General features: G+C 40.9%; 1 protein-coding gene across 1 annotated transcript in view; it reads left to right on the forward strand.

Moving 5' to 3' along the window:
• The window catches only part of TEP1 (telomerase associated protein 1), a 132,456-nt gene that overhangs the window by 108,418 nt on the left and 8,740 nt on the right, over positions 1-15,298 (forward strand). Inside the window, exons 41-48 of the mRNA XM_073631315.1 lie at positions 801-1,013; positions 2,172-2,326; positions 5,303-5,413; positions 5,921-6,028; positions 6,119-6,257; positions 7,773-7,840; positions 9,259-9,391; positions 12,908-13,044. Coding sequence (XP_073487416.1) covers positions 801-1,013; positions 2,172-2,326; positions 5,303-5,413; positions 5,921-6,028; positions 6,119-6,257; positions 7,773-7,840; positions 9,259-9,391; positions 12,908-13,044 — 1,064 coding nt within the window. The remainder of the gene's footprint in view (positions 1-800; positions 1,014-2,171; positions 2,327-5,302; positions 5,414-5,920; positions 6,029-6,118; positions 6,258-7,772; positions 7,841-9,258; positions 9,392-12,907; positions 13,045-15,298) is intronic.

The raw sequence follows: 15,298 nt of genomic DNA on the forward strand, positions 1-15,298 counted from the left end.
AGGAGTATTAAGGCAGAGTGCTACAACGTTTTCAGGAAGCAATGTACAGCACCCTGCTAGCCCCTCCCACCAGCCATGTTTTGTCTGCATTGCATAGAGAAGGTTAGGATACAGCTGTCATCACTAAAGAAGACATATCAGTAAAGTTGAATTCTCCATGAATAAATGATGGACCCATCGCCATAAACAGCAACATTTTATCATCAAAAAAAGAATTCTTGAGCTCCAGTCAATTGTAATCAGTCTGCTGCAGACAACAGAAAGCATTTTCTCAGTTTCCTCCCATAGTGATTACTCAGTGATTGTAAACCCTCACTTTGTAAAACTACTTATTCAGTTTAAAATAGAAATGAATGGCAAAACGTTTGTGTATACGTATAAAAAATTTTTTTTTTAAAAATCCCTTTTTAGAAGTGATCACAAACCCTCTGTTCTCAACTGCATTAGAGCTATGGGAGGAGAAACTACAGCTCCCTGATCTTCCCAGTGAATGGCTTTGCAGAGGTGTGATCATTGGAGGAGAGCAGGCTAAGTTCCCAGCAGAGCTAGAGAACTGTCGGCTATGCTCTCATGTTAAGTGTGGTCAGTTTTTAATAGGAAAGCAGAAGGACTGGAAGGAACATAAGGGATTTCAAACAAAGGAAGCAATACAAAGAACAGGATACATTTTCATACAAGAAAATGGTACAGCAGGCACATATAAGGAATATGAAATGTTGGGTTTACATATTTTTTTAAATCTAGTGGCTGTCTGCAACATCTTCAAGTAATTCTTAATGACATGCTTTCTTGTGTTTCAGGGGATCTTTTGACACAGTGCATGTTTTCAGATGTGGCTGTAAGCAGCCTGGTGTGGCTTTCTGACAGTGTTTTAGTGAGTGGCAGCTCGGACAGCTTGGTTCGTGTGTGGAATGTGTTACCAGGGCCGAGTGCTTGTCGGCTCACACTCCTTGGACACCAGCGCTCTGTTTTGGGCCTGGCTCTCTCCTCCAAGCTTCTGGCTTCTGCATCAGGTAGGAAGTGACTGCACACAGTTTTTGACTTTCCTTAAATAGTTATTGTCTTATTGGCTGTCAGTGTGGATTCAACCCAGAATGGTAGTCTTCTAACATTGGAATGGAAGAAATAATAATAGTGACATTTTATAAGCAATTTTACACAGTCCATTTTCTGTAAAAACCTACACATTGATATGACCAACGGCATTTAAAGAAAAACTCCAGTTTGGTTAGAAATTGATGTAATTGTTACACAAGCCATATTCAGTTCAGTATTATTATCCTCACACCCACAGAAGCAGTCTGTAGTTGTAGGTAGAATTTCCAAAATGAATCCTGCCTTTAGTGTATCACTACATCTCTCAGGACTTTGCACAGAACTTGAGGTCAGATTACAGATACCTGGAACAGCAACTCTAACCCTCTCTCACCCCACAAAATAAATAGTTTTGCACAGCCTCTGACATCTGTTATTTACAATAAAAATTATCCTCCTTGATAGCCACAGAGGATCTAAATCCAGTTTCTGTGCACCAAATATATTTGCAAACCAAGATATTACCAGTTAAAAGTTGCAGTGATATCTGCCTGTGCAGGGACCAAATCTGTAGGAGGGACTGAGCAGTCCCACCAACTACATGTTGCATACAGAAACTGAGACTAATACAAGACAGTCACCCTGCACAAGGACCAAATTGAAAAACTCCCAGAGATCACATCATCCCATCCTGCCTTGTTGTTGGGACATTGCTAAGAGACTCCTAGCTCTTACTGGTCACCTCCACCATCACAGGAGTAAAGTGTTTCTCTGGTTCTGACCCCCTCACAGGCGTTTTCTCTCGCCTGATGCAGTAGCTCTGAACTCCACGCAAACTTGAGAGCTTGCTCCTGTGATGGTGAAGGTTAACAGCTGTGACTCTCTTATCACCGTCGTAGCAACAAAGCAGCATGGGATGAAGTGATCTGTGGAAGTTTTTCAGTCATGCTTCAGGAGGTGCGTAAATAGCCTACACCTATACCCCTATACCGGGGGCATTATTCAACTTTGGTCAGAGCTGCACAGTTTGTTTTTATCTACATACACCCAGTATCTGCATTTTTGGTAAAGGTGAACTACATCTTTAACATTTCATTGACTGTAAGTTTAATTAAACAATTTTTCATACTTTTTAGAGGATGTTTCAGTCTGCCTCTGGTCAGTGGAAAATCTCTTGGCATCTGATTCCACAGTCTCTCCTTTGTCTGTTCTTCGTGGTCACACTGCAGCAATCACTTGCTGTTCTTTCAGCCCAGATGGAAGACTGCTGGCTACTGGGGGGCAAGATCGGGTAAGAAAAGATGAGCGCACAGACCAGTTCTTTTCATTATCGGCATTTGGGTATAGCCGCTTCATAGTGGATATTAAGTGTTATGTTAAGTGTTAGGGTTAGAGTAAAGGTAGGATGTATCCGTGTGTGTTGGAGGACAAGGGGGTCAAGAGTCAAATAAACATTTTAGGGGATAGTTTAAGCAGAGCTATGATCAAACTTTAACATTTCATTTTTGATATGGGCTTCCTATACCAATACGACTGGTCTCTGTTTTTTAAGTACATTTTGGAACATTTTGTAAATGTCTTTTGATCCTGATAGTAGAGCCAACAAATATGTCCTTCCTTTGATAGGTTAACACTCATTCTTCTGCAGTGAAATCACTGATGCGTATTTACCCTTGCTGCTGCTGTAGCTGCTACAAGCGATGGCTCTATAGGTGCATATCCACGTTTTACTTCACCGATGGCCCTTTAGATTGACAACGTATTCTGCTTTCTGCAGGAGCTAGGGGGTGGATGTAAAAGCCTTCAAATAAATAAACACATACCGCGCCAATCATAAAAGTGAACAGCAGCCGACACTACAATGAGACCAAATTGTGCAAAATACCTAAATATAAAAAGTGTAGCGCTAATAATGAAACATATATGTGAAAAAATTAGAAAAGCAATTTCACACCTGTGTGTAAAATAACCACATCAGATCTCTCCCAGATAAGGGATTGAGAAAATAAAAAATATTGTGAAAAAATTCTTAGTGTATAGTCATGTGTAACAGCCCATACTGAACATGGAACGCATTTTCTTTTGTGATGAAAAAAACAAAACTATAAATGTGAAAAATATAAATGACAAACGTGATGTTAATATTGAAAAGTTCACAATCCTGACAGAAGGTGTAACCACAATCTTCCAATCAAATCAAAAATAAATTTGTTCAGTCCAACATATGGTGCAGGAACAAAAAAAATCTGCTGCAAGAAGCGAATTTAGTGCAATGCAGATGGTATAATGATATCTTCTCGATAATGATCCAGATCAGAGTAAAAGATAAAATACTCTTACCAACTTCGGTGGACTCACAGGCCTTTGGCGGTGAGTCAAACGAGCTTGAACTGTCTTAAGATGGATGACAGTATGAGGGTGGTGTGTATGGTGGTGAACCTCCTCCTTAGATGGGGGACCAGGAGCCAGCCCAGGTAGCTTGTACGATTACCAGCGTAGGTGAGCCATGTATAAAGAAAAAACAAGGAGCCTCCACATGGTGTAAATCCAAAAAATTCAATTAAGGTTTATTTGATCGATCAAGATCATCCAACAATCCATAAAAGCGATTAAAAGTTATAGAATCGATTCCAACAATAATAAAAAGAAGAAGCAAGCGTGGTATGGGTGGCTGGGTACAGCAAGGAGACCCGACGCGTTTCGTCTGAAGAGACTTCGGCTGGGGTATGTGCCATCCTACCACCACGCTTATATACACATACTGTAATACTAACCCATAAAACAGCTGTTACATCAACGTACGCTCTGACTTCCTGGGTTCCTAGCGTGCGTTCCATTCAGGATCACGTGTTTACACACTCTGCCAATCGGACCTAGAGTTTGCCTCTACCTAGCCAAGCCTCAGTGTGGATGTCCTATCCGTGTGTGCTCTCGCTGGGTGGGAGTGTCCACTCCCCAGTTGTCAGATGTAAAAGCCTTGCTCAGTCCCAACCCCTTCCCCCACAAAACTGTTGTCAAGCAGAATGCATGAGAGAAACAGATTTCCAGCTACATTTACTTAATGAAAAAGGATAAGTTTGAAGGACATTAAACATGCCAACTTGCCTTGACAACACCATGAAATTGTTTATCACTCTAATTGGAGAATACCTAATACCTAGAAAATAGCTATTCACCTTGAGGACATTTAACGGAGCTTTGTGATTTGCACCTTTTTTTTGTTGCTAGAAACCCAGTACTGAGAAGCAACAGTCTTGCTTTTTACACACACAAAACTTGTAAATAAAGATCAATACATCTCATGGCTGCCAATTAGATTCAAGCTTACCTTGGAATCTGTCATTAGTGATATAAAAAGCAGAGAGAATGGAAGTCCTACAGTTCAGGATTCAGGAATAAACACTCTTGCTGGCCTCATCTAGTGTAGAGAAGTGTGGTGCTTATCCTGCAGAGAGAATAACACAGCTCAGATTAAAGAAAATTGAGTGAACCTTCAGAGTTTAGTGCAATTGTTGTGTTTTCTGTAATCTTTTTGTAATATTAATTCAATAAATACTTTGTTTCAGTAAATTTTATTGAAGGTTTACTAAATGACAGCAGCATAAAAACATACAACTGTGAGAACACATAAATCTGTTTTATCGTCAGCGGATCAGAATATCAGCCATGTCATTCAGCTCAATAAAGAGGGAGTCCACCTTAAACAAAAAATATTAAAAGCCAGCAGCTACAAATACTGCAGCTGCTGACTTTTAATAAATGGACACTTACCTGTCCCAGGGTGCCCGTGATGTCGGCAGCAGATGACGAGCAATCGCTCGGTTCTTGGCTGCCCCCGCCACCATCCTTGGTCAGGGAATCAGGAAGTGAAGCGTTGCGGCCTCACTGCTCAGTTCCCTACTGCGCATGTGCGGGTCGCGCTGCGTGTCTACACTGGTCCCCGTTGTGTTGTGGGAACTGTGTATTTCCCAGAACACAACGGGGGTGGGCGGGCATTTGCGTCTAGCTATTCCCGGAAGTGGGTGCAGATACCTGTATTATACAGGTATCTGCACCTCCCTCCCCCCTGAAAGGTGCCAGTTGAGGCACCGGAGGGGGGGAGGAATCCAATGAGCGGAAGTTCCACTTTAGGGTGGAACTCCGCTTTAAATGCTTTCACTTGTTTGGATGTTCTCTTTAAACTTCTGATAGCTGCTGTACATATGTTATTATACAAGCCAAATGGCATTCGTAATAAAAAGTGGTTTTGATTTTTGCTTCCTTGTAGTCTGTGCTTTGTTGGGATGTGTCAGTGAACCCACCTATCCTTTCATGCTCGCTTCTATCATGTCACAAGGACTGGGTGACTGGCTGTTCCTGGACGGACAGTGGTATGCTGGTAAGGTTCAGAAACATTTTTTACTTGAGTTGACATGAAAAGAACAGATGATTTTTCAGCTTTTGGGCCCCATGTACACTACTGTTGCTAAACGGACATTCAGAGGCAGTTGGACACTTTTTTCAACTGCCCCTGAACCCATTCAATGTTATCCTATGTGTACATGTACACAGGTTCGTTTACTGTTGTTTTTAGGCAGTTGCGTTTCTAGGCCTTTTGGCCATTAAAAAAAAAAAAAATTATATTATAATTAATTATTATTTATATATTTTTATAAACGCTTCTAAACGCAAACGCAGCAAAACGGACGTTTTAAATGTGGATTACTATCTGTGAAGTAAAAAGTCCCGAGTACATGAAGCCTTACTGTGTTATGTTCTGATTGGACTAGTGCTGATCAATATCTGTGTAACTTTGTGTAATTCGAGTAGATGGGTATATTGAATGTGTATACATGCAAGTGTATTTCTTCAGGATAAATAACATAAAGCATCTTTTGTGTGGCAGATCTCCGGTTCTGGAGATGGATCTCTGTGTCTGTGGGACATTCAGCAGGGGAAGCGGCTCCTAACATTTGCTGGACATCAGAATGCAGTCAGTAGTGTTGCTTGCATGGTACGTAGTCCTCTTGCATCTTTGGGTCACTTTTTCTTTTTCAGTGATGCTCTGTCTGCCAGATCTAAGTTCTTTCTGTCCTTTTACTAGGGGGAACGTGTTATCTCCACCAGTAGGGATGGCTACCTAAAAGTATGGAGTCTTACTGGCCTTGAGGTTGCAAATATTCGTACTGACCATAACCAGATAACTCAGAGTGCAGCCTACTGGGAGCCAGAAGATAGTCGCGGTAAGACACCATTAATAAGATCAGAGTTTTCATATTATTGGTTTATACAGTAAAGGAGTTTTGAATATAACCATGACCATGCATTGCTGTTTTGTGAAGTGAAGATGAGCCTTTTGTCCTCTTGTAAGGTTTTATCAAAAACATTTTTTATCTATGTTAAAAAGATCAAATTAATCTTTCCCTATCATTCTTTGAAGGACAGAGCTTTACTTCTTCACAGATGGGTTTGTTGCAGCCACCTTCAGAAGCAGGACACTAGGTGTAACCTAAACTAAAAGCACGCCTAAGGAGCAGCCCTCTGGTGGGGGCCAAACATTCTGCAACATTGAATTTAGTTATTGACTAAGGACTTAGGAGTTAGGCCCCTTTCACACATGCGGACAGTATGTCCGTATTTCATCCATCCGTTTTCGGATGAAATACGGACATACATGCATCCCTATGGGATAGCGGGTGTCAGCGGATGTACATCCGCTGACACCCGATGTTGTCCGGCTCCGCTCTCGTCCGATTCTGCGCACGGAAGAAAATCCTATTTTTCTATCCGTCTGCAGAGCGGATCGGAGGAACACGGACAGACAGTCCGTGTTCCTCCGATCCCCCGTAGGGGAGAGCGGAGATCTGACAGGGCGGTCCCTGCACAGTGTGCGGGTCCCGCCCTGTCATCTGCCTGCTCAGCTGGGGAAAGCGGAGCAATCCCCGCTGAGCAGCGGATAAACACGGGGCGGATCAACACGGATCCGTCCCGTGTGAAAGGGGCCTTAGGATATGGATCTTTCTAGTTCCTAGTTTTTGCTGTTTATTTTTCTTTAGAAATGTTTTTTTGTTCCAGTTGATGTATCTTTTTTTTTTTTTTCTTCAGTCAGCTGTGGTGCTGAGTGACCGGCCCGGGATCATAAATCCTGGTAGTCCCCCCAGCACTGCCATCGACTGCATTGTGATTATAGCTTAATGTCAAAGCTCAGTTAAATGAGAATATTGTTTGTAATATTTCAGAAACGATGCTCCTAAATATATGGTTTATTATTATATATGTACATAGCGGCAATTTTTCTTGATCATTTCATACCCTGGCTCTGCTTACCTTGTAGTGCCTTACTGATCCTTCTCACAATGGAGTTCTATGAGCTTGTCTACGAACTTAAACTACTAACTGTCTACTAACTTAAAACTCTACACTCCCGATATAGCTGATCCTATCTCAGCTATTTTTCAGCAGTTTGACTCAGCAGTGAGTCACTGTGAGCAAACCTACAAATGTCTATTTAATACAGTACATGAAAATGAAATTGTAAGCATATTTAAAAAACCAAAACACTAAATTACATAAACCCTGTAATATTAATTAAAAAATGCATGTTAACTGAAAATGCACTACACGCTTGCTTTAATGGCATAACTCATTTGTAAACACGAGACAGGCTTTGTGGTCATCTACATTGTCAGCCCTCTCCACAGTCAATGTCATGAAATGGGAGTGTGCCTTTAACACATTTTTATGATTTTTCATTTTAGCTGATGCTGATATTGTGGTTTATACAGCTGGATCTGATGGCACAGTTTTAAAATGGAGTCCTCTACAGGTAAGATAATTCAGTACAGCACATCATACACACCTATAACCTGCTAAGGAGTTCAGCCAATAATGTTTAACATGCATTGTTTTAGATCAGTGGTGAGGATGAGGATTATCCACTTCAATACCGGGCACTTTTAAACCCCTCCTGCCCAGGCCAGTTTTCAGAGTTGTCACAATTTGAATGACAATTGCACGGTCATGCAACACTGTACCCAAACTAAATTTTTATCATTTTGTTCACACAAATAGAGCTTTCTTTTGGTGGTATTTAATCACCACAGAGTTTTTTATTTTTTGCTAAATAAATGAAAAAAAACGTTTGTTTTTGTTATAAAATTTTGCAATTAAATAATCTTTCTTCTTAAATTTAGGTCAAAATGTATTCTGCTACATTTGTTTGGTGAAAATAACCCAAATCAGTTTGTTATTTAGTCTGTAGGGAAGTTATACAGTCCACAAACTATGGTATATATCTGAAAATCGATCAATCCTAATGTGTTTGATGGCCTGTCTAATTTCTTGAGGCCCTAAAATGCCAGGACAATACAAATATCCCACAAATGACCCCTTTTTGGAAAGTAGACCATCCAAGGTATTAAGAGGCATGGTGTTTTTTTTTGTCATAATTTTTTGGAAAATGAAGAAATTAAAAAAAATATATAATGTTGTTGTTATTATTATTATTTTTTTTTTTTTGCATACCGTCACCAATACAGCATCATCACATAACGGGTGTGGCAGTGATCAGGGACACTGACTTGGTGACAGTATGGGAAAAAAAAATGATATTTTCTATTTCTCTTTTTATTATATATATTTTTCCTTTTTTTTTAACACACTTTGAGCAAAACAATACAATGTTACCAAGCAAACAATGTGTAAAAAATAAAAAAAATACTGATTACTTCCCCAGAGTAGTACAATGTTACCGTAGTAATGCTTTGATGAAGGCTTCTTAGCCGAAACGCGTCAGTGTAGCCTGTACCCGTGTATCCATGTAACCCAATAAAGGACTTTTATTCAAGAGCATCCGAGTCGCCAGCCCTTTTCTGATTCAAGTAGTAACATTGTACTACTCTGGGGAAGTAATCAGTACTTTTTTTTACACATTGTTTGCTTATAGCAATGAATTGCAAGCATTTTACTGAATGAAATCGATTCATTCAGTTTGTTTTGTTGTAATTAGCCACAGTTGATCACAATGCAGAGATGCAATGGATTGCTTGAAAGGAAGCCATCCATTGTTTACAACTGTCATGTGACCTGCTGTTCTTGGTGGCATCGGTCACATGGTACCGACAGCAGGCCAGTACAGTGATCAGTCATCGGCTGTGTCTGGTGGAGGCCGGCCCCAGCGTCATTCTGCCATAGGCTGGACAGCAATGGGTTATAGGACTCTCTCATACCAGATTTGTTTTACAGATGGAGCAAATACAGACATTGTATGGTCATGGAGGCGCAGTGATGACATCTGCAACAAATTCCAGACATGAGGTTTCAGTTACCGCTGCCTATGATGGTTCAGTACGGCTTTGGGGAATGCCATGTAGGGATGGTATGAAATTTAATTGTTCTGGGTTCTGTTCTTGCTTAAGCTGGCCATACATTGTACAATTTTTTTGTATTCCTTTAGATTTACCTTCAACTATGTAGTGCAAGGGCCTGCCTGATTGCATACAAATTAAAAGTGTTTAGGTCTGACCTCACATTATATGGTTTTGATAAATCTATAGGAGAATTGTACAAGAGGATGGTAAAATAGTATGGTCAGCCTTATTTTAAAAACATGTATGTGTGCATTTTATACATTGTATATAGCATGTTTTTTAATGCAAAATCAAATTCTCACAATCAACGTTTTACTATTTTTAATCCTTATGCTGCTAGCATTAGTAAATAGATAGGAAGGTATATTATTTTAATTTTTTTAAAACTTTTTTTCTTTTTTTAACATTTCCTCAGTTACTTCCTGGTTTCTGCCCTAGGCCAAAATGATTTCAAACATCATAGGATTCTTCATGGGCATTCTTTTTTCTTTTACCTGGAGGCAGGGTTTTCTCAGCTAAACACCCCCCCCGTCTGCATGCCTAAGAAAGGGCAGATGGATTTCAGGAAGTAAATGCTATATGAATCATTTACCCTTACTCTAAATGGCTACAGCCAGAGGGGGGGGGGGGGGGGTTCTAAACACAATAAAACATGGAGAAATTGATGGGTAAGTGAGTTTGCCTCGAAAATTAAAAATTTATTTAATATTGCTTTTTTAGTTTGTGGTGCTCAGATATATTTTAGTTTTACTTTACCATTCCTCTTATTGCACAATTATTTAATCAATATTATTATACAGAATTTATGTAGCTGCAGCAGTTTGTGCAGTGCTTTGCTAAAAAAAAGGGAGACCGTACAATTACAAAACATTTCAAGACAACAGAGTTAGAGGAGTCATACTTGCGAGAGCTTACAATCTAAAAGGGAGGGACAAGTGATGCAAAAGGTTATAGCTGTAAGTGAATTAGCTGACATCAGAGGCATTGTTAGGGGGTGGCTATTGGGGCTACAGCCCCGAGCCTGGGGCCAATAGCCCCGAGTCTCTTGACCCGGTCCAGAATGCAGGGGACAGGGGCGGACTGAGCCGTGGTATCTCTGGCTCTGGCTCCAGCTCCTCCCCTGCCTGACTCTACTCTTGGTCACTGGTTGCTATAGCCGCCTAGCGGCTAGCAACCAGTGACGTCACTGCCCACTGTGCCCACACTGCCCACTGTGCCCACACTGCCTAGCATTCGAAGTGGAGGAGGATTGCACTTCCTCCTCCTCTGCGCTAGTGCTCGTGGGGCCTGGCCTGCGGATTCTGGATTGGAGTGTCCCGTGGTCCGGTGGTGGCGTGGAGTGCAGAGCAGCAGGGAGGGGGATACCTTGGCAGCCGGGAAGAGCCCAGGAGGGAAGACACCGCCACCCTGAGCAGCATCCCCAGCGCCTGCACTCCTCCAATCTCAGTCCTCCTCTCCCAACTCGCTGTGAGTGGAACAGGAAGAAGGCGGGAATTACAAAGGGACCTGCCATGCCACATCGATCGGCGCTCGGGTGGGCAGCTCTCCTTCTCTCTTCTAGCTGCCTCGCACACCAGCACCATGGCTGAGCTGCTGCTGCAGGACCTGGACACATGAAGTCTGTCTCCTCCTGGTCAGGTAGGTCAGTCAGTGTGTGGATGTCAGGTACCAGGTCAGTGTATGTCTGTCAGTGTGGGCCAGTGTATGTAGGTCAGTGTATGTATGTCAGGTAGGTTAGTGTATGTAGGTCAGTGTATGTAGGTCAGTGTATGTCAGGTAGGTCAGTGTATGTCAGGTAGGTCAGTGTATGTCAGTGTAGGTCAGGTAGGTCAGTGTATGTAGGTCAGGTGGGTCAGTGTATGTATGTCAGGTAGGTCAGTGTATGTAGGTCAGTGTAGGTCAGGTGGGTCAGTGTATGTAGGTCAGGTGGGTCAGTGTATGTCAGGTAGGTCAGTGTATGTAGGCCATTGTATGTCAGGCAAAAAACCCAGCGCCACTAGAGCCCCCCCCGTGTCAGCCTTGGACTTTGGGCTGAAGCCCCTGGTCTTTTTGCCACCTAGCAACGCCCCTGGCTGACATAGAAAGTAAAAGTTAAGTTTTGTACACATGATGAGAAAACCAGATGAAAAATTCCGCTTTTGACGCGATCGTACGATAATCTGATCGTACGATAATCTGATCGTTGGTACACAGCTGTCGTCCGAAATTTTTCCAAAGGGACAAACGCAAAAATGTTTCTCGTACGATACAAGATCATACAGTTTTCATTTAATCAGCACAGTTTTCGTCCGAAAATACAATACAAATACATTGCAGCACTTCCAATATTTTTTTTCTGTCTGAGAATTTTCATACTTTGGTTGCCTATTCGCATTTGACATGGAGACTAGCATGCAAGAAAAAAACAAAAAACGGACGATCATTTGTCCCATAATCTCATCGTGTATACTAGGCTTTAGTTTTTAAGTATGTTTCTAAAAGAAAAAAATTCGCGCTAGGTGTACAAACAGTAACTTAGTGAATATCACCCGTGAAGGAAAATCCTGCAGCTATGCACTATACCTTGATAAGGGCACTACTAAATAGATATAACAAAAAGCACAGCGCTGGATATAAATGCAAAAATACAACAAAAATTGATATTACTATTAAAGCACCAACAACTTTCATATGTGATAAAATAAAAAAATAAAAATGAACAATAACATGGATGCTTCACTATAGTGATATATATGCGTGACTATTCCCAGTTTTTTATCCACACATTTAGAAAAAGTCCAAAGATGCAAAAATTATGTCGAAACAAATGTCCAAAAGAGAAATTAAATGTGACTTTCTAAGAATAATAAATCCGTGACTGTCACCGTGTTGAAATCCCGTCACCTGGTATAGATTGAAGGCTTACCAGATAGCCTCTGATCAGAGGCATAGAGCTAACAGCTTGGGGTTTGCCCTCCACAGCGGCTGGAACTTTAGCTGGGATGATGGATGTAGATCCACAAACGATCGCCACAGGCTTCCAGACAGCGGTACAATCAGGGAAGAGAGCTCTCACCGATATGGAAGTGTTTAAAAGAAAAGAGAAAACTCCAATGGTGTAGAACGTTTTATCTCTTGTTTATTAAAAGTCGCCTCACTGGCATCCATAAAAACACTTTTCCTTGCAAGGAACCAATACAGCTTTAAAACGAAACTCCGCGCATGCGCCGTCGGTACGAGCGTGTCAACCCTACGGCCGTTTCGTCAGAAATGACATCATCAGGGGCACGCCCGCACGTCTGCGCATGCGCCTTATATATACGAGCGGCAAAACGAAGAAGTTCAGCCATTGGTTACACTAGGAGGACGGACGATCATTTGTCCCATAATCTCATCGTGTATACTAGGCTTTAGTTTTTAAGTATGCTTGTATAATTTGCTGTTCAGAATTACAGACCGTAAATGTTAATAAAGGGAGTTGAGTTAATAAACAATCCATACAGTGGTACTACACAAGCTTTATTCGGCTGTTTGTTACTCCATAGAGGGTCCTAAAGGAATCCGTCACAAGGGTGCAGTGTCTGCCATTACATGGTCTCCAGATGGGGAGCTGGTGGTATCAGCTGGAGAGCTTGGGGATCTGATCGTATGGAAACAACAGAAAGCTGTTCTCAATCTGCAGGTAAAACCATTCATTCTTCTTTATAGTTAATATATATTGTTTGAATATGATTTCTTTATCATGCTTAGGATTAATAAGTACAATTACAAAAAAAAGAATGTTTTAGTAGGTATGCAACTCTAGACATTTTCAACATTTTTAACTGCTTTACTGGAATAAAACTTGCTTTTAGAGCTCTCTATAGCTGGAGCTTAGGTGTGCACACACAACTCAATGAAAAGGAGGTGTAAAGCTGGCCACAGATGGATTGAAATTTGGTTGCTTCATCAGGAACCGGAAACATTTTGAGCCATCTGTGGTTGTTCCCATTCAAGAGTCGATCTGATCAGCGCAGTGCTGATCAGTGTATTCTGAAGGCGAAAGAGTCTTGCTGTCAGAATACAATAGTAGAGTGGGGAGAATTTCTTCATCCACCTTGAATCCATCTATGGCCAGCTTTACTCACATTCCTCCCTCCCCATCCCTGCCTTATCGGTTCAGATCAGCCCTACAGGGATTCTGTTAGTGAAAGTTTCTGCTGTGCTCCCTGTTTAGAAAACGCATAATGCTCTGTGACACCAAAAAAACTGATATACCCTCTGTTAGATGTTTATTTTTAACCACTTGATCCCCAGGCCAATTCTGACATTTCTCTCATACATGTAAAAATCTGCATTTTTTTTTGCTAGAAAATTACTTATAACCCAAAAACAGTATGTAAATAGATACCAAACGTGTCACGCTTTAAAATTGCACACGCTCAAGGAATGAAGACAAACTAAGGTGCATTAAATTATCCATAGGCGATGCTTTAAAAGCCCTTACAGGTTACCAGTCTAAAGTTACACAGGAGGTCTTATGCTGGAATTATTGCTCTCACTGTGACACATGTGTGCAAGTTCTCATTTGCATGTGAGCAAGGGTGGACGGGGGCAACATTTTTTAAAATTTTATTAAAAATATTTTTTTTTTATTATTATTTTTTTTTTACACTGTACCTTTTTATAAAAAAAACTTTATTGCTATCACAAGGGATAAACAAAATTCCTTGTGATAGCATGGGCCATGCCAGAAACTCTTTTTGGAGAGATCTGGCCTCCAAAGCACCTGTTCAAACCAAGATTGGTTTGATCAGGTGCTGTATAAACCAGTAACAGCTTGTAAATAAACAGAAACTGGAAGTGATGAAATCTTTGTTGCTACCAGTTTCTGATGTCTGTACCTTCCACTCTACATTAGAACAGTCACATTGGTACTGAACAGTCACATCGGTACTGGACCTCCTTCCGCCGCCTGTCAAAGTGGTTGATATGCACTGCATAGCTGCTCGGATTACTTTTATTCACTGAAGCTGAGGAAAGCGGCACCCGGTCTGTAATCAGTGCAGTGCAATCTGGTCCTCCAACTGACCATATAAACAAGAAAAGTCCAAAGGATTGCTGCACTTAAAAATGTATTGTGTTCTGACGAAGGGTGTAAGCTTGTAAGCCCCGAAACGGAAATCTTTGAACATAATACTATGTAACTGCTTGAATCTATCAGAACAATACATGTGTTCTGATCTGACAAAGTACGTAAGCTTGTAAGCCCGAAATGGAACTCTTAGGACATAATACTATGTAACTGCTTGAATCTATCGGAACAATACATTTTATATACAGCATATATAAAAAACAAAGTATAAAGCATTGATTAAAGACCATTAGAGCTTCCTATTCCGTTTCTGCACACCTGTGGGACATCATTTCTCACAACCGGACCACACTATAGTAGAACTCAATGTCTTAGTTCTTCAAGGAAATTTCAGAACTATCCAGGAAAGGAAAAATTTTTAACTAAGAATGAAACTTCTGACACAAAAAATAATGGTGTAAATTTGGACATGGGTTTCCTTACCCATTATACTACAGTTTTACGACCCCCTCTGTGACTATCATCCTCCCCCCAGTCCATAGCTCTCCCTCTGTCTGTGTTATCTCACTAACTATACTAGTTTTATTACCATTGCCTTGTACATTGGTTTGTTTTTCTTTTTTTCCTTTCCCTCAGAGATTGTGTTTTTTCTAACATTCTGCTAAAACTTTGTGAATCAGTACTACTGGGACCTTGAAAAAGAGGACATACACGAAAGCTTGTCCTGAAAAATTGTATGTTAGTGCAAATAAAAAAAGGATCACTGACAGTACTCAATTATCTGTCGCAAGTGCACTAATACTACTACAATCACCTCAAGCTTTCCTTTAAAAATGTGTGCATAAATGTCTTTAGATGTCAG

The sequence above is a fragment of the Aquarana catesbeiana genome, linkage group LG01, assembly GCF_042186555.1.
Source record: "Aquarana catesbeiana isolate 2022-GZ linkage group LG01, ASM4218655v1, whole genome shotgun sequence".
NCBI lineage: Eukaryota > Metazoa > Chordata > Amphibia > Anura > Ranidae > Aquarana > Aquarana catesbeiana.